The 22,067-nt window shown below is 39.6% G+C and overlaps 4 protein-coding genes across 6 annotated transcripts; 3 read left to right on the top strand and 1 right to left on the bottom strand.

Annotated features, from left to right (window-relative positions):
- Positions 1 to 235: 235 nt before the first annotated feature.
- Positions 236 to 8,487, top strand: LOC126856596 (uncharacterized). The gene is made up of 6 exons (XM_050605242.1): positions 236 to 2,534; positions 2,925 to 3,517; positions 3,899 to 4,973; positions 5,858 to 6,012; positions 6,329 to 7,441; positions 7,740 to 8,487. Exons 1-6 carry the CDS (start codon positions 2,532 to 2,534, stop codon positions 7,840 to 7,842), a joined length of 3,042 nt encoding a protein of 1,013 aa, XP_050461199.1. The 5' UTR covers positions 236 to 2,531; the 3' UTR covers positions 7,843 to 8,487.
- A 2,252-nt stretch (positions 8,488 to 10,739) lies between these two features.
- On the top strand, positions 10,740 to 12,469 carry LOC126856603 (NKAP family protein CG6066). The gene is made up of 4 exons (XM_050605256.1): positions 10,740 to 11,069; positions 11,333 to 11,426; positions 11,514 to 11,956; positions 12,191 to 12,469. The coding sequence occupies exons 1-4, from the start codon at positions 10,966 to 10,968 to the stop codon at positions 12,363 to 12,365; spliced, it is 816 nt and encodes a 271-aa protein (XP_050461213.1). The 5' UTR covers positions 10,740 to 10,965; the 3' UTR covers positions 12,366 to 12,469.
- On the bottom strand, positions 11,053 to 13,859 carry LOC126856606 (rhodanese domain-containing protein CG4456-like). 3 transcript variants are annotated; one of them, XR_007688376.1, is made up of 5 exons: positions 13,530 to 13,848; positions 13,148 to 13,348; positions 12,790 to 12,952; positions 12,580 to 12,719; positions 11,053 to 11,125 (listed from the first exon to the last, which is right to left on the bottom strand). XR_007688376.1 is itself a non-coding variant. In XM_050605260.1 (4 exons), the coding sequence occupies exons 1-4, from the start codon at positions 13,642 to 13,644 to the stop codon at positions 12,662 to 12,664; spliced, it is 495 nt and encodes a 164-aa protein (XP_050461217.1). In that variant the 5' UTR covers positions 13,645 to 13,859; the 3' UTR covers positions 12,566 to 12,661. The 3 variants fall into 3 exon arrangements, 2 of the variants coding, with proteins under 2 accessions (XP_050461217.1, XP_050461216.1); XM_050605260.1 differs by lacking the exon at positions 11,053 to 11,125 and having other exon boundaries at positions 12,566 to 12,719; positions 13,148 to 13,306; positions 13,530 to 13,859; XM_050605259.1 differs by lacking the exon at positions 11,053 to 11,125 and having other exon boundaries at positions 12,566 to 12,719.
- Positions 13,860 to 13,939: 80 nt separating this feature from the next.
- Positions 13,940 to 20,521, top strand: LOC126856595 (uncharacterized). Its single transcript, XM_050605241.1, has 13 exons — positions 13,940 to 14,099; positions 14,429 to 14,554; positions 14,669 to 14,850; positions 14,965 to 15,224; positions 15,299 to 15,494; positions 15,602 to 15,882; positions 15,958 to 16,358; positions 16,466 to 16,611; positions 16,801 to 17,132; positions 17,217 to 17,351; positions 17,425 to 17,606; positions 17,702 to 17,856; positions 18,866 to 20,521. Exons 2-13 carry the CDS (start codon positions 14,476 to 14,478, stop codon positions 19,940 to 19,942), a joined length of 3,426 nt encoding a protein of 1,141 aa, XP_050461198.1. The 5' UTR covers positions 13,940 to 14,099; positions 14,429 to 14,475; the 3' UTR covers positions 19,943 to 20,521.
- The last annotated feature ends 1,546 nt before the right edge of the window (positions 20,522 to 22,067 follow it).

Genomic DNA, 22,067 nt, shown 5'->3' with positions numbered 1-22,067 from the left:
TATGCACACCCTCCTCGAAACTCGTTCTATAACTTCGCAGTGTAAAAATGTAGGATGCATCATACGTTAAATTTGAACAAGAAAAATTAGATAAAGTATTTATTGATTGATTTTTGAAATTGATTTTATATTATTTTATTAATAACTTTATTATGAGTCAAATATGTTTTACTACACTACTATATATAATAATAATGTGTATATATATATATATATATATATATATATATATATATATGCATAAAAATAATTAAAGTTATATAATTTAAAATATTAGTATACGAGAAAAATTAAAAATTAATGTTTAATATTAAAAAATGTTTGTATTTAACGTACATATAAAATACATATTGTGAACCTATATACATACATAAAATTCGTGTTATGGAAAAATATCAAATATACATATATATACACATCTCCGAAAACTCTTACATTTCTATCAGGAATTTCGTATTTATCTCTCTATCATGCAGAAAAATGTAAGATTATTTTGTATACTATATGATAGCTCTAAAATTATAGAGACGCTATTATTTATCGTGTGACCAGTATTATCGGATTTACCTCGTAACCGCGTTACAAGATTAGATTTTCAATTGACGGAACGTCGTTCGTTCACGCGGACGATGAACTATTAAGCGTAATAAGCGGAGATAATGAGCGACCGCGAGAGATCGATAACCGACGAGAGAAAGAAAGGAGAACGGCAACCACTGGAGTACCATGATGCTGGTAACACGATAAGAGTGTTACAACCAATCCCTTTATATGCATTGTCCAAAGAGAGAGAGAGAGAGAAAAGGGTGTGCACCCGCGTTCGATAACTCTATCATCGCCGGTGCGACGAGGATGTGTACGCGCCGATGGTTGTATGTATATTATTAGGGACAGCAAAACCGATGATAACGACGTCCTCGACATGCTTAGCGTCATGGATGCAGAGAAAGAACGGAGAGATTCGGGAAGAAGTTGTGGAGCATCCATGTCCCATACAAGGCGTTTCACATAATATCGCGTGACCATCTGAAATGTATTTCATTTATTAAAGAAAGAGATTAATCTGTAGGTCAAGGTTATTGCGCGAGTACGTCTTATCAGATGAAGCTTGAAGCGAACAAAATTATGCAAGAAAAAAAAATGAAAATGAAACTTTCTTTTTAATTTAAAAAGCGATTTTTCAAAGAATACCGTATGCGGATCTTTTTAATTCAACGCAAAATTCGATAGACTCATGTTCATTGAAGAAGACAAATACGGATCTTGAAGAAATGGTGAAATTTTAACGACTGTCTGCTCGAGTCAGACAATTTTTAGCAAGAGAGATATTCCAGATGGGATCGAGAATCAGATGAAACATTATGTATACACCGACGTCAAAAGTCTCGATGGGTGACGATTGAAATAGCGGAGTGAGAAGAAGAACGTAATGATGAAGCCCACACCTGTCAGCCGCCTATCCTTAACTAGTGCACGATGCTGAAGGCAAACACTAGCGGCTTCTCTCCATTTCCGCTTGGAAATCGGTTAACCATCCTGAACAATCGAGTCGCGACTTGATAAGACATTATACGCACAACTTTGGTCAGTTATATCATGCATTTCGAATTCGATTTTCCCTACAGCGTGTTTTCTCAAAGAATATACAGTCAATGCGATTGCTTAACCGAACTCCGAAGGGCGATTACTAGAGCGCAAAAATTCCGGTAAGTGAAATCCGAGGAGGAGGACGATAAACTCTGGAGCATGTGTTATTTATCCAGAGAAACATTGAGAAATTCTGTTTTACTTTCCCCAGGTGACACTGCATCAATATATGATTAGCAAGATCCGAGTGACGGATCCGCAAAGCTCGCGCGTAGAAATCCTCCGAGTCCCTCCTCGCATTTTGGTTGTCGGTGCGCGTTGATGAGCTTCATAGATAGAGATGGAGACAGAGAGGAGGAGGAGGAGGAGGGAGGGAGGGAGAGAGAGAGAGCGCGCCAAAAGTCGATCGATGCATTGAGGCGCCTAGGCAGGCAAGGCACAGCTCTCTCCGCGAGCTCAACCCCCGTTTCTCACTCCGTTCACCCCTGCCGCGGCGGCACACGTCGCCTGCAGCGGCGGCGCGCGGGCGGCTGGTTTCCCTCCGGGGAAGATACGCGATGATGTGCAGTTGCGCATCGACCTCCGGGACGTGCACAACGGGTAGCGGCGCTCCGCGTGAGTGCAGCGGCGACGGTGACGGAGGCGGTGGCGCTTAGGCGGGGTTCCCGTTTTCGCTCTCTTTCTCTCTCTTTGTCTCTTGCAAGAGATTAAATTGTCTTTATCATCGTCGTCGTCATCGTCGTCGTCGTCCTTACGATCGAGCTCGTGGAAAATGTCGGTGCTGGCGACTACTATCGTTCGCGATCCGCGATTTTAGCAATTTTCTTTTCATTCTCGCATTATCCTTGTCGTTGAGCCGATATGCCATTGTTTGAAGTCAACGTCTCGCACCGGATCGCACCGGAATTGTCACTGTGATATGCTCGTTTCGCTGGCGACTTATTATGGTAATCGGCGCGTGATCTTTGTCATTAATTCAATTATATCAGCAGTAGTAGATTTAAATCAGTCGTAATCATGTCGCGGATGTATGGAGCGCTCGTCGAAACAGGTGTTTACGCGGCGTCTCGATACATATACATCAAGCTGCAGGATCGATCGATTTAAATCTCAACCATTTAAGATCTAGGACTGATGCTAACACGATTAAATCCCAGAATTCTCCGCAGGAGGAGCGACTCGTAATTCTTGCTAACTTATCGCATTACATTGCTGCGGAAGAAAATTACTTTAGAGAACGATTATTGAAATTAAGATTAAATGATTAGAATAAAAAAATAAATAAAACCTCTTCAAAAAGCGTACAATATATCGCAATTCGGTTTCTCGCTAAGCAGGAGATAGCTGATACCGGAGGAGGATCCGATAACAGCGACAGACAACAGTGTCGATCGCTATATCGCACCGTCTCACTGCTGTTGCTGCTTCTGCTGATCGCTGACGCGTCGAACGGCGTTGGCATCGGGGGTGGCACAGGGGGAAACGTCGGGAGCAGCGGTGGAGGAGGAGGCGGCAGCGGCACTTGCGGGTTGGCCGAGTTGACGTGCCGGGATGGCCGATGTGTGCCGATCGACGCTTACTGCAACGGCGAAGATGACTGCGGTGATGGTAGCGACGAACCGGCGATGTGCACCCCGTGCAATCGCACGTACCACGGTCGCGAGGGACGCACGTACAAGTTGGATCTGCCCAGGCCCGCCGAGGAACGTTTGCCGTTTCTCTGTCACCTGACGTTCACCGCGGCCGGACAGGGATATGGCGAGCTAGTCCAGCTACTGTGGGACGCGTTTAGCGTCGGTCGCGTCGACGCGAACGCCGACAACTACTTCACCAGCTGCCCCGAAGGCTCACTCCAGCTGGCCGAACTCGGTAGACACTTCACGGGTGGTTCGTGGTGCGGCGTCGGTGAAGGTCGTGCATCCTATTACAGGTCTGTTATATTTATCTCTTTCTTTTTTTCTCGTTCTTTCTTCTTCATCACAATATCATGACTGATAATATGTAGATTTTGATAATTCTTCTTTTACATCTATCAGAAATTAAGAAAATAGAAATAAATATTATATACCATATATGAAAAATTTTAAATAGTGAGAGTTTAAAATAATCAGCATTAATGAAGCAATCGAATATATTTGAAAAGAAATTAATTAAATGAAACAAAAACTTGAAAAAGAGAAAAAGATTGCAAACCTAATTTAAAAGAATTTTGCCGTTTGAAAGAATCTTCTCTCCCTCAAAATTTTCTCAGATGACTCTAGACGTGCTCATTTATAAAACTTGTTATTATCATTGTCACTATTTTTTACAGTGAAACTAGTACAGTCACTGCCTCTATAAGGCTGTTTCATGCACCATCGACAGTGCCGTTTGAGTTTCGTCTCCGTTTCCGCTTCGTTTCGCGCAACGAGGCGGTCGCCCGACTAGGCAAGCCAGAACTACCGGTCGAGCGGGGTTCCCCGGTGCCGGGCACCTATTGCTCCCGTAACTTTTACGAGTGCCACCTGAAGCAGTGTCGCCTGCAGAGTCCGAATTATCCCGGCGAGTATCCACGCAACGCCAGCTGCCTGATTACCGTGCGGCAGAAGGAGGTGCCCACGTGCAAGCACGCAATGATATCTGTCAAGAGCACGTCGTCCGGGCCGGTCGGCCTTAATGCCGCAATCAACACTAGTCTCAGTGTCTGGCAGGACTGTCCACCGGAGAGGGATCGTTTGATATTTCGCGACGGCGCTCGCACCGAGGATCCGGTGCTCCTGGTGTATTGCGGTGGCCCGTTGCCGCAGATAACCGCGCGCGGACCTGCCATGCAAGTGGAATTTCGTAGCTCGCCAGTAGCAATACCGTTGGGTGCGTCATCACTGCGACTCGAGCTCGAGCTACGAGTAGTTTACGTTGATTCGGACGGTCTGGATTATGCCAAGGGCACACAGGGCTGTCATTTCTTCGTCAATGGTACCGGCGTCGGCGCTAAGCGGAGCGGCACGATACGGGCGCCGCTGCACGCGCTACCGCCCGGTTCCAGTTGCACGTGGAACATCAAAGGAGCGATCGGTGATCGCGTTTGGATATACTTCTCATCATACTCGCAGCGTGACCTGACTGGCAACGGTGAAAACAACGCCAGCGCTGGCCAAGACAGCACGCCGTTGTCGCTATTGTGCGCCGTTAAGCTCATCTTCTGGGACGGGGCGCCAAACACGGGTCAACCGATGGCCACGTTATGCGACGACACGCCCAAGTTGTGCGCCCATGCGGCGCTCCGTAACATCACCAGGAGTACGAGACCCTGCACCAAGGATGAAAGCTACTTGACAGCCGCACCGAGCCTGACGTTACGTATGGAGACTGTTCTGGGTACCGCCCTTCATCCGATCAACTTTCACGTAAGTATATGAGTTATTGTTACATCTAACTGATCTCAGTATTTCTATTATATATATACTGGTATATATATTGTCTTTTTAATTAATTTAATATAAATTATATTATATTTATATTATATAAATTAATTAATTAATTAAATTATATTCTCACAGTTTAATTAATTTAACGTGAAAAAATCAATATATTAAGCGCGATCTTTTTGTCAAAATTTTATTTTATTTTTTCTTCTTTAATATTTATATTTTCTTTCCTCTTTTTGTTTTAATGAAATGATTATTCTTGAAACATTCAAGAAAGTATGTTGAGATTTTAATTAACTAAAGAAATTAAATACGTCGCACTTACCGCTTACGTAAAATTAATTAAAGAAACTTTGTATGTATATACTGCTTTTTATATAAAATATTTGTTCTTTCCACTCGAATAATTATTTCGTCACATAAATCTCCGAAGGAAGACTTTTCTTCAATACTGGCTCTTGACCTCAATATTAGTTTAGCTTGATGCTATAAAATTATACCACATCTTTGTTGTTAGACGATGCAAACATCATCTTTGCGCGCCATTACATGCTTAGAAAATAACAATTGATAACAATTGATAACACAACAATAAACTTTGAGCAACGCGATTCGCGTTCACTCTGTTCACTCTGCAAACACACAAAATTAGAGTTTCGTAAGATTTCTAGCGTTGATTTACCGGGTCTCTCGCTATCTTTACTGGATATTACCAAATAGTATTGCCAATAACTTCGAGAACCAGCTCTTGTACATAAAACTTTCATCTCTCTCTCTCTCTTCTTTCTCTTGTAATAAATACAATTATCTATTTATCTCTCAGCATTTATCGATCACTCTAATTTCCTGCATTCTCATTCCAGGCGCGATACGAATTTGTTTCCACTCTTCAATCCGGCGAACCTTGGGACGATGGTGTCTGTAGCCGAGTGTGGCGCAAAGCGCGAACTGGCGACGTGATATCACCGCGCGATGTACGCCTGTTTGGTCGCGGTGGTTCCAGCAAGTTAGATTGCAGGTAAGAACCAAATTTCTTACAAATGAAATACAATCAAGCAGCTGTCACTGAAAATCAAAGATAGGTAACAAGCAGAGAATTCAGAATTCTGATAAAGTTTTTGGGATTCTAGTAGTAATCCCCTCATGAGAGATAAATATATTCTCGCTAAAAGCATTTTGAACTTTGAAAACAATTAATCTAAATCGAGAATATTTCTCAAGTAATGTAGCCGTTTTGAATGATATTCAAACTATGTGAAACGAAATTTGTAGATATCGATTTCCATTAAGATTCATGAATACACAATTGACTTCAGTACTAATTCTTACTTTAGGTATCGCGTGGAGGCCGGCAGCGGCGAGCGGGTCCGTCTGACACTGCACAATGTCAGTCTGGGCGAATCCACCATGTGCATGAGCGATTCGGATCCACATACTGGCAGACCGCGCTGCGTTCAGGAAATCGGGTCCAGGGAGGCACGTCTAGTCCTCTACGAAGCGCCGTGGCGGGATGTGAAGGTTCCCCGGGCGTGTCTGTGCGACAATACGTCGCACTTGCCGCTCACGTATGTCTCCTCCGGTCGAGCGGTAGAGATAACTTTCCTGGTGGATCAGCAGGCACCTCACGAAGACTTTGAGACGCTTTTCTTCTTCGCCAGCTTCGAGCTAATCCGCGTACCGGAGTGTCCGCGCAAGCAGAGGATCCGCGGCGAGGGTGGCGAACTGAGATTCGTAACGCCTCCGCTGTCAAGACCAGATATATACTGCGAGGGTCTCCCGTGGCTGGTAGAGGCGCACGAGAATCGATCGCTCTTTGTCCTGACCTGGGGCTGGTTCCTGCCTTTGGAGCCACCGACCGTCAGTCCCGAATCACCTGGCGGTACCAGTGTCAGCGATCAGATCAAATGCCCGACCACCAATCGCATCCTTCTTTATTCCGGCTGGCCGCAAAAACTGCTAAAGGTGGTGTGTCCGGCGGAACCGGGCGCCCGCGAATTCACCGTACACGTGTTCTCAGAGGAGTGGTTGGGCGCGACGGAAGAGGGCAAATGGCCGGGTCCACCAAGACCACCGGCGCTATTGCTGGACTTTGTGGCGCGGGAACCTGGTCAAGCGGCCGCGTCCTGGTTGGAGATCTCCAAGAGCCGGGCAGCGCTGCGCCGACAGCTACGTCTTCCGGAGAGAGGCGCAATAACGGAGAATGAGACGAATGGCATGCCATCCCACATTGGCGACTGCCCGCACAAGTGCCCTGAGCTGGGTGCATGCATCGCCGCCAGTCTTTGGTGTGACGGACACGAACACTGCCCATCCGGTCACGACGAAGCCAACTGCGGCAACGGTGCCCGATTGCTCGGACTGCTGCCATCCACTGTGTGGCTCGTCATGGCCGGCGTCGCTGGAATTGTCACTGCCTTTGCGTGCCTATTCACTATTCTTATTAGCAGGTACAAACTTGATGATCCTGAAAAATTCGATCAGAACGTTATTTTTCTTCTTTGCTTATCATTAAAAAAAACTGCCATTATTAATTAGTACAGTAAAAGATTTTTATATATAAGATTAATAATATATAAATATATGTTATATATTTATAAATTTATATATTTCGCAAGTTGAAATTTTCTATATATATTTTTAATGTTTTTTAAAAATTGCAATTTTAAATTAAAGTAATTAGCTTTTCGAAGGAAACATAAAATATTTAATATAAATGCAATTTTCATTTATATTTTTTCTTTCTAGATCCAAAGCTCGCACAAAGAGACTTCATTACAAGGGGACGAAGAAGAGCAAAAAGCCGCGACGAGCACCGACGGAAGAGACACTCCTCGGGGCGGCATCCTGACAACAACCGCCCGGTTTCGTGGAGTACATTCACGTGGACCGGGAAACAACTGTCTAACGACGCTAAATTCTGTGTGCTTCACCGTCCAACTGACTAACATTATTCGATAAACAAAAAAAAAATAAGAAGAAAATGAAAAAAAAAGATCTCTCCCGTAGTGCCATATATATATGTATATATACATATGATCGCGTAGCGATGGCGAATTCTCGCAAATTCCGCTACGCGGAATCCTCTTCCTTCGCCCGTTCATTCCCGACGACAAAACCTCGCTCGGTTTCGCATCGATTCGAGATGCCGAAACGGGATCTATCATCCACCACCGAATGTCTTCTGTTGGCGAGATATTAATGACGTATTTGTTTGTGATAGTTCCCTATATATATGTATTTAATTACATTAAGTATTACACACACACACACACACACACACACACACACGAAATTCTCGACTTAGATATAGCTTTAAACACGTCTTACCAGGACGGAAAGTAAATCCCGGAATTGACTAGCGGGATTCAGGTGTAAAGAATACGAAGTCTACCTTTTAAATACTATTATTACCTGAAGATTCTCGCTAACACGTGCGTTCATATATAGCGATAATTATTTTAGAGACTAGAAAAAAGAGGGAAAACGAGTTATGTATCCCTTGCGAATTATTCTAACATAAAAAATAAATAAATAAATAAATAAATATATATATATATATATATATATATATATATATATACAAATATAAATATATAAATATATACATATATATAAAATAGAGATTAGAAAGCCGGAAACAAAAGTGAGTTTTACGAATAAGATCATATATTTCAGAATTATATGAATAACGAGATTAATTGAATAACATTGAAGTGCGTAAAGTGTGTAGTGTTATAGGACGAAGATAAAACAGGTCAGGGTTCGTAGAATATAATATATGTATGTAGGAAAGATATGTGAGAAGATACTTCGCATGAGAATCTACGGTCTCGCGTGCCGGAATTTAACAAATATACTGCCTTCTTCGCACATGGAATTATTCTAATGTCAAAGAAATAATTGCGTTTATATTCGCCACGCGCGATATAATAGAAATTCTACATCTTTCGATATATCTACATCTATGGACTCTAGATTATCCCATATATACGAAAAATTTATTTACATCTCATCGCATCTTCCAAAAAAAAAATATATATATATATTATTTTCATATATTCTTTTATATATGTATATATTAAGATATATTATTTTTACATGTTATTATATAAAACATAATAATGTTACTTGTAATATTTTAAAATTAATTTATACAAACAAAACATACGATTTTTATGTTTGCAGTTTGTTGCATTTATTTTTTTAAATATTTTTTTCTAAATATAAATACGTATATATTTATTTATTTATTGTATATTATACATATAAGAGATATTTGTATAATATAGATTGTAAGAGAGAAAGAGAGCATATGAGAGAAAAGTTGCAATCGTAAAAGCAAAATATTCTAAAATGACAAGAGAAAACGATGTTGGCTTTCGTACTATTGAGTTTAATATTTTTTAATTCTTGTTTTACGCAGTCTGCATCTTTTTTGGAATAACGGAGACAAGAGATGCTCCATTGCGATACAGGTACTATTACAATATCGAATGAACGAAAGAGACACATCGATCATTCCATCGCTCCGACTCTTCCAAAGTTTCAAACATCTTGTAATATATTTATAATCATAACATGTACACACATACACACACATACATACACATATAAAACTTTATTGACAAACTTCCAAAACAGATCTTTTTGTCGGAGACAAGAATCTTTTTCCGTGTTTATTATCGGAATTTTCAGATGCGTCTAAATTATTGCGAAAACATTTTCCAACATTCTGAAATTGTTTGGAGGTTTGCCAAAGAATTCTGAATATCTCTCCTATATATGTTAATTTTATACTATTACAAAAAATATATATACATGATAAAGTTTAATATATATGCTACGTATGCGTATACAAGGTGTCCCAACGATAAAATAATAGATAGAATATGGCAAAATAGCGATAATTGTCAGGACCCTTTGTGTATGTACGTATGTAAGTGTATATACATATATAATATTAAGATAGATATAAAATACATATAGATAAAAAGAGAATTATATGCACCGGACCAGTAGAGATGATTATTATTAGAGGAAACATATTCGCGAAGCGCGTTAAAGGCTCAACTCGCTCGTTATTCAAATCGCAGTGTACGGGATATTATTAAAAAAAAAAAAACTACGTGAAAGAAAGCACTGTGCCACTCTCGTGTATACACCAATTTCAATAAAAGCGACAGCTCTTATAGGAAATATCGGAATTGACGTATCACATTTATATGCCATTTTACTTTTTCTTACCGCATTCCTTTTTCCTCTTTCTTTTCTATTATTTTTGTTTTTTAATTTGAAATCTAGGTCCTTGATGTCATCTAACTTCTTCTGTCATTCGTCCTTCCACATTCATAGATGATTCCAAGTCTCTCTCTCACACACACTCACGTCTATATTTCTTTAAGAAGTTTTCCAGCAAGAAACACAAACACAATGTCACACGATTAGCTGTCAAATATAAAAATTTTCGGGATATTAAAAATTCTCTACTCGATATAGCTATTTAATTTTGTGTCTACCTATGTTTTCTTTGAAAACTACTTTAGCATTATTGACAATTAAATTCTGAATAGCAATAACACAAATAGTGATCTTACCGGCAGTGTTGAAAATTTGATATAAAATTTCGCTTCTAAAAATAGATGGCAATACTGGAGTTTGTAGTGTTGGTAAAAGAATGAATTATCTTATCGACATAAAGTCAAATCAAAGAAAAAGAAAGAAGTAAACGTAACCTCTCTCGTTGTTAGAAAATGAACGCGTTTGAAAAAACATGAGAAAAATAAATAGATAATATTATATTTATATAAAGATAAGATATCTATAAAAAAGGAAGAAGGAAAACACAAACTAATATAGAAAAATAATAAACCTGTCGTGTATAATTGTTTCGTTTTTGTGCAGAGATAAAGGTGAAACGGAAACAGTGATAATAAGTGCATCCTTCTGATAGATATCTGTAAAATAACGAAAAATGATGAACGAAAAGATGATGGATGCGCGAAGACGCGAAAGAGAATTAATTGGATTACGTGGAGTACCTGAGGCTTGGAGCAAATCTCCTATTCATATCGAACAGTACGTATTCTTCATTAGACATGTATTTGACGATGTCAACTTCACATCAATATTACCTGAAAAAGAATTAATGTCGTGAAGGATTATATATCATAATTCATAAAATTAGAATTTTAGTGCTATTATTTGGATTTATAAACTTGCAAGTTTAAAAAAGCTATATATGTTGTACAATTTTATTACATGATATATAATCTTCAGCGATTTATATTTAAAGAAATATATACAGCATTAAAATTTTGGATCATTTTTTTTATTTGCAGTAGTTCAGACGAAGAATCTGAAGATCTGATCAAACAGAAGGATAATATTATACCAAAGGATCGCAAGAGAAAAAAACATGATACTAAAAAAAAGGTATTTAGATTAATTCAATCAACATTAAATCTGATATTTATGACAATATTAATAAACACCTTAATAACATTAGTTTACATCTTACAGAAGAGTAAAAAATTGAAAAAGGAAAAGAAAGCAAAAAAGGAAAGAAAGAGGGAACGAAAGGCAAAGAAGGAGGCAAAGAGGGAAAGGAGGAAAAGAAAGAAAGCAAAGAAAGACACAGATAGCAGTAGTTCCGACGATAGCAGCAGTAACAGCAGTGACGAGGAGGTCTGGGTAGAGAAGACCGCCGTCACGGATAAGCCGAGATCGAAAGGTTCAAGTTCGGACGACAGTGGCGGAGATGATGGTACGATAGGACCCGCTCCAAAACCACATGTGACTCTCTCGGCTAAGGATTTCGGTAAGGCTCTGCTACCAGGTGAGGGTGCGGCAATGGCAGCTTACGTAGCAGAAGGAAAACGTATACCCAGAAGAGGTGAGATTGGCCTCACGTCGGAGGAAATCGCTTCGTATGAATCTGTTGGTTATGTAATGAGCGGCAGCAGGTAATGTTTATACGGAATATATTAAAAATTTTTTACAGCTTGATTACATTCTGATACTTTATTTAAAAAATAAAAAAAAAATATATATATATATATTATGTATTTAATTTTCCAAAAGTGCAATAATCGCGAGTATTAATTCAAAATTGATTTAGTCAACATTGATACAGAATATTTTTATCGATATGCTTATTAAAAATATATACATTTTAAATACTTCATTTCTTTTTAAAGGCATCGTCGCATGGAAGCAGTTCGTATACGTAAGGAGAATCAGATCTACTCTGCGGATGAGAAGCGTGCCTTGGCAATGTTCAGTAAAGAGGAACGACAAAAGAGGGAAAATCTTATACTAGGACAATTTAGAGAAATGATTAACCAGAAGAAATTGGCACAGGAGAAAAATTAAGTAAAGACTTTAATGTATATGTAGAATGCAAATTCTCTTGTATAAATTTTTGTATAATGCTAAGTCTTTGTATATTAAATAAAAACAATATATAGAAAATTATATATCGATGTATATATATATATATTTAATAAATACTACTCAGTTTGTTGGAGTTGCGTTCGCAACAATTTTGACAAAGAATATAATATAACATGCAATAATAAATCATTACCTTTTATTATTAATATAAATAACTCCAATGGTGAAAATAATTTTTTAATACATCTGTAATTACAGTTCTTCACTATTTTTATTTATTTTTTTTTCTGCTTGCTTTCCCACTCCTGCCAACCTCCGGTATAATTATACACCCTGTGGATAGACAAATGGATGTTTTGATATAATCAATATAATCTGATTAAAAAAAAAATAATTGGCATACTTTGTATATCCTAATTTCTGTATCATTTCCTGCACTGTCTTGCTTCTTTTACCAGACCGGCAACTGAATATGATTTTTGTGTCTTTACCAGGTTTTTGTTTGCCATAGCGTTTCTCAAATTCCTCTTCCGAAAGATTTAAGAATATATTTTGAACATCATTCACTGAATAAGTATATGTGTAATCATTACTATATTAGTCTTATAATTGTATATGGCTTATATATTATTATTCAATATTATGTATATCATTTATGTGATTAAAGTAGGATGATGATGACATTATATTATTATGTTACATTGTTTAAGAAATACGTAATAAATTTTCCAAAAAACTTATAGATAAGAGAAGATTTCTACTTGGTATATGAATGCTTCCGGGTAATTTTCCAGTCTCTTTTATCTCCACAGGCTCTCGAACATCAACGATAAGAATGCTATTGTCCTTTTGCGCTTCCAGAAGCTGCTCGTAATTAACATTGAGTGGCATTTCGTTTTCGCAATGGATCACGGTGTTCACTTTTCGATAAAATGAATTCGATAAATATAAACTTCGCGTTACTGGAAAGATTTGATATCATATCATGAATGCTCGTTACATAAAATAAGGCATTTCACAACAATAACAGTCTTTTATAAAATCTGTCAATGATCTTTGCAGAGACTATAATAAAAGAAGAAAACAAACAAAATATATTCAACGCGATTTCTACTGTCAGTAAAAAAAAAGAAAGATACGCACGATTAGGACAATCAGATAAGATTTTCACAAATCGCTGATAATTCGGATCTACCGATGGATTTCTGCAAAAATCCACGAATACTCGAGAAAATCGACGAGAAAATCTTGTATACATGACGACTATTCCTGTACTATGACGAGTGACAATTCTTCGATGATAAACAGCTGATCATTACAAAATAATATTATAGCGATACGTAAAAAATAAAATTAAACATAAAAATTAAAATAGCGATAATAATGAGAAAATATATGTGAAAATAAAATAATTATAATAAGAAAATAAAATGATATGGAAAATTCATTTTTTATATCTATCGGCGCGTTTCCAATCGGCCAAAGGGACCTATGATAAGGGGCCAGAGGTCAGGGATGAAAGAAGCGAGAACCGCAATGAGAGGCCAGCCCAATTCATCCTGGGGACTGGGGACTGGAGCGCCGCCTGACGAGGAATGCGGCAGTTAACTCTTTTTATTTCTCGCGTACGGGCACAAGTGGAGAGTGTACTAATTTATCGAAGATAATCACGAAGAGATACTGGGCCTCGGTGTTAATGCTGTTTCGAAACGAGTGAGTAAAATCACGCCGGGATCGGAGACTTTGAGCCGAGATCGGCGATCGGCGTTACCGTCGCCGTCACCGTCGCGACGTCACTTAGTCTCGCGATTCCGCGCGGCCACTGGTTGGCAGATACACCCCGATGACGATGAGAGAGACGATGCGCCCCATTGTTTATTTGTACGAATCTCCGGGAGATCCGTCGAAGGGTCTATCCCGAGTAGAATCCGATTTGCAACGAGGTCCGCGGATGCGATGTCCGGATCATCGCTCTTCTTTCTTTTTTTCTACGTATCTCTTTCTGGAAAGTATCCCGTTTTTTTTTCTTGTGTGTTCTTTAGACGGGCGTATAGAATAATCCACGTCAAATGAGCTGAACTTTACGAAAATGAGCTCGCTACAGCAAGGAAATAGGTTTCTCCCATTCCCGACTAACAATCTACAAAGGAAACAACTGTCTATGCAAGGTGTGTCTATATTGTGGTTTTCCTAAAGGTGATAGTGATAATAAGAGACTGTAAGATTTACAGTGATAACTGTTCTCAAGAAGATGCTAAACAAGGTATATTTTTTCTTTACAGGTGGTCTTCCTCAAAGTTTGAGTGGTAGCGAGACTGATGTTTCCACATCTAACGAGAATTTAAGCAATGAAGAGAGATATGTCATAAGACACACAGCGCGACAAGAGCCACAAGGTCAAGAGAATCAACAGCAGAGTCCCTCCAGATCTTCCAGTCACAAGGAAAACATACCAAATATTCAGGTACATCTAAAATATATTGCAATAATTGTAAGAGAATTGTAAAATAATTGTACAAATATATTTTTTATGATTCAATATTATCTTGTAACACTAAGATAATTTGTCACAATACAGGGCAATCTGCATAACAGGAACAGTTTGAAAGATAGTTTGAACGGATCAAACAGGAACAGTCTAAAGGAGAGTTTAAATGGCTCTAATCGAAACAGCTTGAAGGACAGCATCAATGGATCGAATCGGAATAGTTTGAAGGACAATTTAAGCAATCGTAGCATAGGTTCAAACAGAAGCAGTTTAGATGTATCGACGAGTTCTTACAACACGTTGATTATACATAACGCCAACGACGACAGCTCATGGATACCATCGGGAAGGTAAAGGCTTTTTAATTATTTTAAAGTCTACTTTGTGTATATGTGCATATTTATGATCTGATTCATGTGGATAGATTATCGGGCGTGGTGAGAGAACACGCAGACGTTGGCTACTTGTATTGCGATGGCAATGGCAAGGGTCATACCAATAGTCCTACGATGCAGTCGCTATCGAATCTACCACACGAGGATTATGTTCATGAACAATCTGGTGGCAGTGGTTGTCAAGAAATTACGGACATCCCGGATGATTATCTCAGTCAGTCTCAGGTGTGACAGATCATTAATATAGCGATCAAATTAATAGATACTGAAGTAAATAACAGCTAACTTGTTTTAAAAGTAGCATTATAAATAATACTTTAAATACATTACAGGTTTTAAAACATCTCGCGAAAGAGGTAAAAGTGCCGCCATATACCAATAATGGAGGCAGCTTGGAAATGAGATTAGGAGAGATGAGAATAAGAGACGGCGATAGGGGAAAGCAGAGCGACAACGAGTACGAAAACAGAGGATGCTACGTATCCACTTTGTTACCATTTAACAAGCAAAAAATTCTCAGGCCGACCGAGAAGTTGACTATATCGCGATCGCAGCCCGACCTGTCTAAAGTCCTCAGGGAAGAATTGTATCTCACTCGAGTGAGATCACCTCGGTAATCTTATTTTTCTGCGCGTATCCGAATATTCACACATTGCCGTATCTTTTTGTCACGATTGAATCTTTACAGACCACAGACTAAGGGACGGGAGGAGATAGAGAGGGAGACGACCGAGATATGGCCGCCATCGGAAATGGTTCAGATAATAATCCAGGAGAACAGCGCATTGAAGCTGGAACTAGAGCGCTGTTATAATAAAGTTTCCAAGTCGCAAAAGTTAGAGCAGGAGATAGCCAAGGTTCATCGCGCCCACGAGGAACTGGCGGCTTCGTGCGAACGACGGGAGAAGCTGGAACGTGCTGCCCGAATGAGACTGCAGAACGATTGTCGTCGATTAACTGAGCTGAATCGCGCCCTGAGAGACCAGATCGACTTGCTATCCACACGCACGGATAGTCCGCCGATAGTCGAAACTATGCGGAAGGAACTAACGCAACGCGAGCTACTCATCGGACAGCTCATCACTCAGAGTAAGATTAGAGTTTCGATTTGATAGCACATGAGAATTCGAATGCTAATCTGTAATTTTTTTTTTTTTTTTTTTCTTGTAACTATTGCGCTCTTGCTATATTTTTAGACAAAGAATTAACCGCTGCGAAGGAAAGGCAGGAGATCGAACTTGCCGCTCAGCGGGCCACTTTGCAGGAGCAACGTACACACATTGACATTCTGGACACCGCCTTGACTAACGCACAAGGCAATGTCGTACGGCTCGAGGAAGAAGTAAAATAATTTAATTAATTTAACTGATGAAGTATTACATGTACATTGAATACTCCAGTTATAGTAGATGATCTTTTATCAACAGATTCGTCGATTAGTTTGGTGTGTAATAATATTTGAGTTTTTGAAGATGAAAAATCCTAAATTTTTTGCCAAATATAGTAACAAGAGTTTTTTCTGCCTGTACAGTGTCGTAAGAAGCAAGTGTACGTGGAGAGAGTCGGTCAACTTCAGCGAGCTTTGTCTTCGCTTCAAGCGTCTAGTGATAGACGAGAAGAGACGGAAAGACAATTGAGAGGTCAGCTGGAGAAAGAGTTGCGCGAGGGTGGCGGGGGTGGTGGCGGAGGTAATGGCAATGAGTTGACATCCAATGGCGAGACCATCGCGGATCTGAAACGACGGTTACGCGAGAGGGACGAGAAGATCATGTCTCTTGAGGGAGATGTGGCCAAGTGGGAACAACGTTACCTGGAGGAAAGCGCGCTAAGGCAAGCAGCCATCGACGCAGCTAGCTTACCAAAGTGAGTGAAAAGAATCTTCCTGAGTTTTGCATATCATGCTAATCTTTTTTTTTTTCATTACACTCATATTTTTGTTTGGTTCAGAGATGCAAAGATCGCCGCATTGGAGAAGACTAGTCAAGACGCAGAGAAATTAATCGCCGAGGCACGCTCCGAGAAGATGAGACACATGGATGAGGTGCATGCTGCGCAAAAGAAAATGGCCGATCTGGAATCTAGGTAAGATGAATCTATTTATACGTTATTTAATGATTAAGTGGATTTTTCATGAATCTTATTTTTTATTCGATAGGATGAAGGATCTGGAGTCGAAATTAGCCGAGAGAGACGCCATGATCAGAGTGTTGCAGAAACATACATACGATAAGGACAGCAGTAGCAGTAGCGGCGTGGGCAGTTATCCCGCCGCTCATTCGTCGCACTCAAGTACGTCGGCAGATCATCATACCGCGCTAACAAGCACACCGGAACTCGGTAAAGAGAATCGCACTTAAAAGTGATTTAAATGTTTGAAATTCTCTTACAATACTTTTTTTTACGACGTATGATATTTTTATTTTCTCGGAAAGTGAGTAGCGTACTCGGTGGTGGCAGCGGTTACGGCAGCACGGGTTCCTATGGTGTTACCGACAGCTACAAGTATAGGAAACAGGGCAGCTTCGAACAGACCAATAAAAGCCTCGATGATCAATTAAAGGAGTTAGACTCGCAGCTGCTTAGCAAGGTAGGCGCGATAATTTAAGTAGTGTGTCCGCTCATGATCATTTTTGACCAAATATTTAGGTGATGATCGAGTTTCAAATATTGCATCACGAACTCTGTTTCATCGAATTTTATTTCTGTCTCATATCACGATCTGTTGTTTTTTTAAATACACACATGCGCTTCGATTTACATTAATATATATATTTCGTTTACGCATTAATATTTATTTTTTTATTAATAGAGATACATTAATTTTTGGACAATCATACTTTGAGTTCTTTAGCAACATTTTAATAGTCATCGCTGATCGTGAAAATATTACAGGTCGAACATGCGAAGGTATTCTTGTGTTTGTGTTGATAACTGTTTGGAGTATATTGTCTATTATTTATTATTATTATTATATTATTATTATTATTATTATTATTATTATTTTAATTAAAAGCGTGTTTCGAGTTGGTCAATAGTTGATATGTACGTTTGAAGAACGAAAGAGATACTGAGATTTCGAGAGTAGAATTTTAAATGTTTGCAGAATGAAAAATGAGAAACGTTACATATTGACTATTTTCTGATTGAAATTACTTGGTTGATGTTAAACGCAAATTAACATTGTGTGATTTAACACAATAATCTCAATCTATTTTTTTCCTCTTTTGTATTTATCAAGAATCATGTAATACGTTTAATAGCATTTGAATAACTTGTTATTTTTACACAGATGTGCGTAAGCAGTAAGTTTTTTTTCTATTAATCCAACATTTCCTCTTTGTGTTGAACATATGGTAACCTTTTGCCGAAATTATGCTGGAGTAGCCAGCATAGATCTCACGCTCTACAGATTAATCTTTCTTATTTAGTTTTCGAATTGCTCCACTAATCCCTCCTGACCTCATGAACCTTTTTCCCACACATCCGAGATATCCTCGAATGTGCATGTGCGAGCGTTTTATACAGCGAGCACTAACCCCTTTTCCAGGTCCCGGTCTCCTATCTGCAATCCGTGCGTTCTTTCTTTCTTGTTTCAGCGGGCACTTTGCTGTTTTCCAGGATTCTCTAATCCAGGCACTGCGTCGCGAAAAGGAAAAATCCCCAAGCCATTACTGGCGGGTGTAGATAGCACAGGTACCTCGAGCACCGCCTCGAGCAAGAGTCGACTGCTGGATGATTCGTCCGGTAGTGGCGGCGACGTGGTATCGCCGAGTATAATCGAATTCGCGAACGCGGCGGCCAGATTGAAGGGCACTATCTCGCGACTATCGGACGGCGGTGGCAAGCCGACCGAGGACATGATGCTGCTCGAGAAACAGGGCAGGAGTTCGCAGCGGCAGCGGATGACATCGGAGGTAAGCGGCGAGCCGCGTCGCGCCGGAAGTTTACCGCCCAGCTCGTTACCCCGACCGCCAAGAACAGTCAAAACAACCAGCAATTCCCGTTACTGTCGACTGAGTGATACAGAAACGCGCAAAAAATCAGATCCCGGACTGTCGCTGGATACGACGAATGGAAGCGGTGTGAAAGGCGGCGGCGTAAAAATGACGCGCGATTCTTCCGGTAACTGTAGCAACATCGAGTACGGTAGATTCGACACCGCCGCAAAAATACTGCGCAGCAAGAAGAAGAGTCCCGTAGAGAGCTTTATGACAAACAGCACACTGAAAAAATCGTCAACTGGCGCAGGTGCCAGTGGTCATGAGTACGAGAGATTGCAGACCGACACGATTACAGGTGGCGGTCGCAAAAAGTCATTAACAGCCGGCAGTAACAGTTGCATGTCGGAGTTTGCGGTGAAGCACAGAGAGATTCAAAGCCGTTCGCTCATACCACCGCCGCCCCCGCCTTCATCGCGTTCTCGCATCGGCGAGTATGGCCGGCTGAGCGATGGCGAGTCCTCTTCGGTGACGGCGGCTCTTAAGGGAGGCGGCAACACATTGAGGAAACAGACGGGAGGTTCCTCCCGAGGCCAGAGTACCGGCAGCATCGTGAGTAGCAAGAGCGGCGGCCGCGATTCCGGTGGAACCGCCAGCAGCGAGGCATCGACGACTTCTCTACCGCCAATCAAAGCGAGATCGATACCGCGTCCCAACTATCGCATTCAATTTTGAAACGCCCGTATTTATGCGCCTTACATTTCGTCCCGAGAGTCAGTCTTGAGACAGACGAATCTTGAGAAGTCGAGTAAATTAGTAGATGATACTCTTATTGCAATCATATAACACATTTCATTATGTTTGACAATTGATTTAATCGAATCAGAATTCCTGCATGAAAAAGCTAGTCGCTCCCTTACATATGAGTTTTAATGAATAATCGTAAATACGGGTACGAGAGTCAATTCGATGTCGACTTTCAAGTATAAGTTTTCGCGAGGCGAGTTCCCATCGTCGACAACAACCTTCCAAATCTCGTTGAAGCATAGCCGTGCTATGAAGCACGTAACCCGTGCGAGTTACATTAAATTGGTTCCAAATTAAGCAAATGATCACGAACGATCATCAAATGAATATCAAACAATGAGCATGAAAAAAGCATTAATTATTAACTATTATTATATTTTTTTTTAATTTTCTTTTTACATCTAAAATTTTGTATAAAATATTTCATTATTTAATTATTTTAATTCTAATTTGTAATTCATATATAATTTATATATAAATAATTATATATATATATATATATATATATATATATATATATATATATATATATATATATATATATATATATATATAATATTTTTTATATTATGAATTAAATAATGTTTCTTCATTGATATTCGTTCATACACGTTCATTTGATTTGTGGCTTTTATATGTAAGATTGCGTTGTACCCGATGCGAGAGGACGGCCATAACGAAAAGGAAGTGCCTAGAGTTGCATCGCGCCATTACGATTACTATTCAATATTTAGTAAGCCAATATCGCGCAAGCCATAAGACGGACACGAACGATACACGATCTATAACTAACGATGTAGCAATGTAGTGTATGACCTAGTCATTACCAAAGTAACTCTCTTGGTAGAATAGGAAAGAAGAATTGTCTTCTCAATCGCGTTTCGCGATCCGATGACGGCGGCCTTAATAATACAGAGTGGGAAGAAAGATATTTCTATCAAAAGTGCCTTTCTTTGCAGATTGCCTCGCACGCGAAACTTTTTTTTTTTTTAATAAAAGAGTTTCTGGTTTTTCTGTCTTGAAAAGAAGGAAAAGAAATCCGGATAACTTAATTTTATTCCGAGCTATTAATAGAAACAGAACTCTCAAACTCCTATCCTAAATTGGTCTAAGCTCCTCGACAAAAGAGAGAGACTGAACCGCGGACACCGTGACGTAGCGCTTTCCTTTATAATCCTCGCAATATGCGTTCCTGTATTCGCGTATCTCTTCCTTTTTTTATCATCGTACAGAGACAATACTTCTTTTCGCATAGCTTTACCGTAATGTAATCATCTTTCCTAGAAATTCGCGCGTAGATTATATGTAAGTCCGTAATATATTTCTATTTATAGTAATTAGTAACAAAATTGAGATAGTCTCTCCGCGCGTAAAAAAAAAGAAAAAAACGAAACTATAAACGAAAAACGCCAAAGTATAAAACTATTATATGTAACTCTATCTATCTATCTATCTATCTATCTATCTATATATATATATATATATAAAATATATATATAGAAAGCATACTTTATTATATAAATTGTCTCTTAATATAATTTACCGTATTTATTTGTGTGTTATGTTGTAGTCATCTAATACGCGTGCGCGCTTATGTAATTCATAGTCCGATTTTTCCCCCTTCGGTATGTAACGCGTAACACGGCGCAGCTAAGCTGAACTTTCTTTCGAAAATCTTGTAACATACAGACATGGATGGATATTGTGATGTAGCGAAGCTATAGAATAAGGCTCTCTAAGAATAAGCGTGCGAGATGGGGTAACGTTTCCCGCGAAGTGGCACAAGGTTCGGAATTCGCCGGAAGAAAAGCGACGAAATTAATGTTTTCAGAGTGACTTTGGAACGAAACAGAATCGCGTTGTTGAATGATAGTAATAATGTTGCGTTCGGTGATTTGGAATACCGTGTCTGCTGTATTTCAATCTTCTGGTTCAGCCGAGCAAACTGTCGAGCTGCTTCGTTTCTGAACTTCGTTCTATATGTGTTTCCTACTTACTGTCTCTCCCGCGCGAGGAGAAACAGGCGAAGCGATATCGCGAGGTGGACTGAATA

The sequence above is a fragment of the Cataglyphis hispanica genome, chromosome 19 (genome assembly GCF_021464435.1).
Source record: "Cataglyphis hispanica isolate Lineage 1 chromosome 19, ULB_Chis1_1.0, whole genome shotgun sequence".
Taxonomy (NCBI): Eukaryota; Metazoa; Arthropoda; class Insecta; order Hymenoptera; family Formicidae; genus Cataglyphis; species Cataglyphis hispanica.
This window is presented reverse-complemented; position numbering and strand designations above follow the sequence as displayed.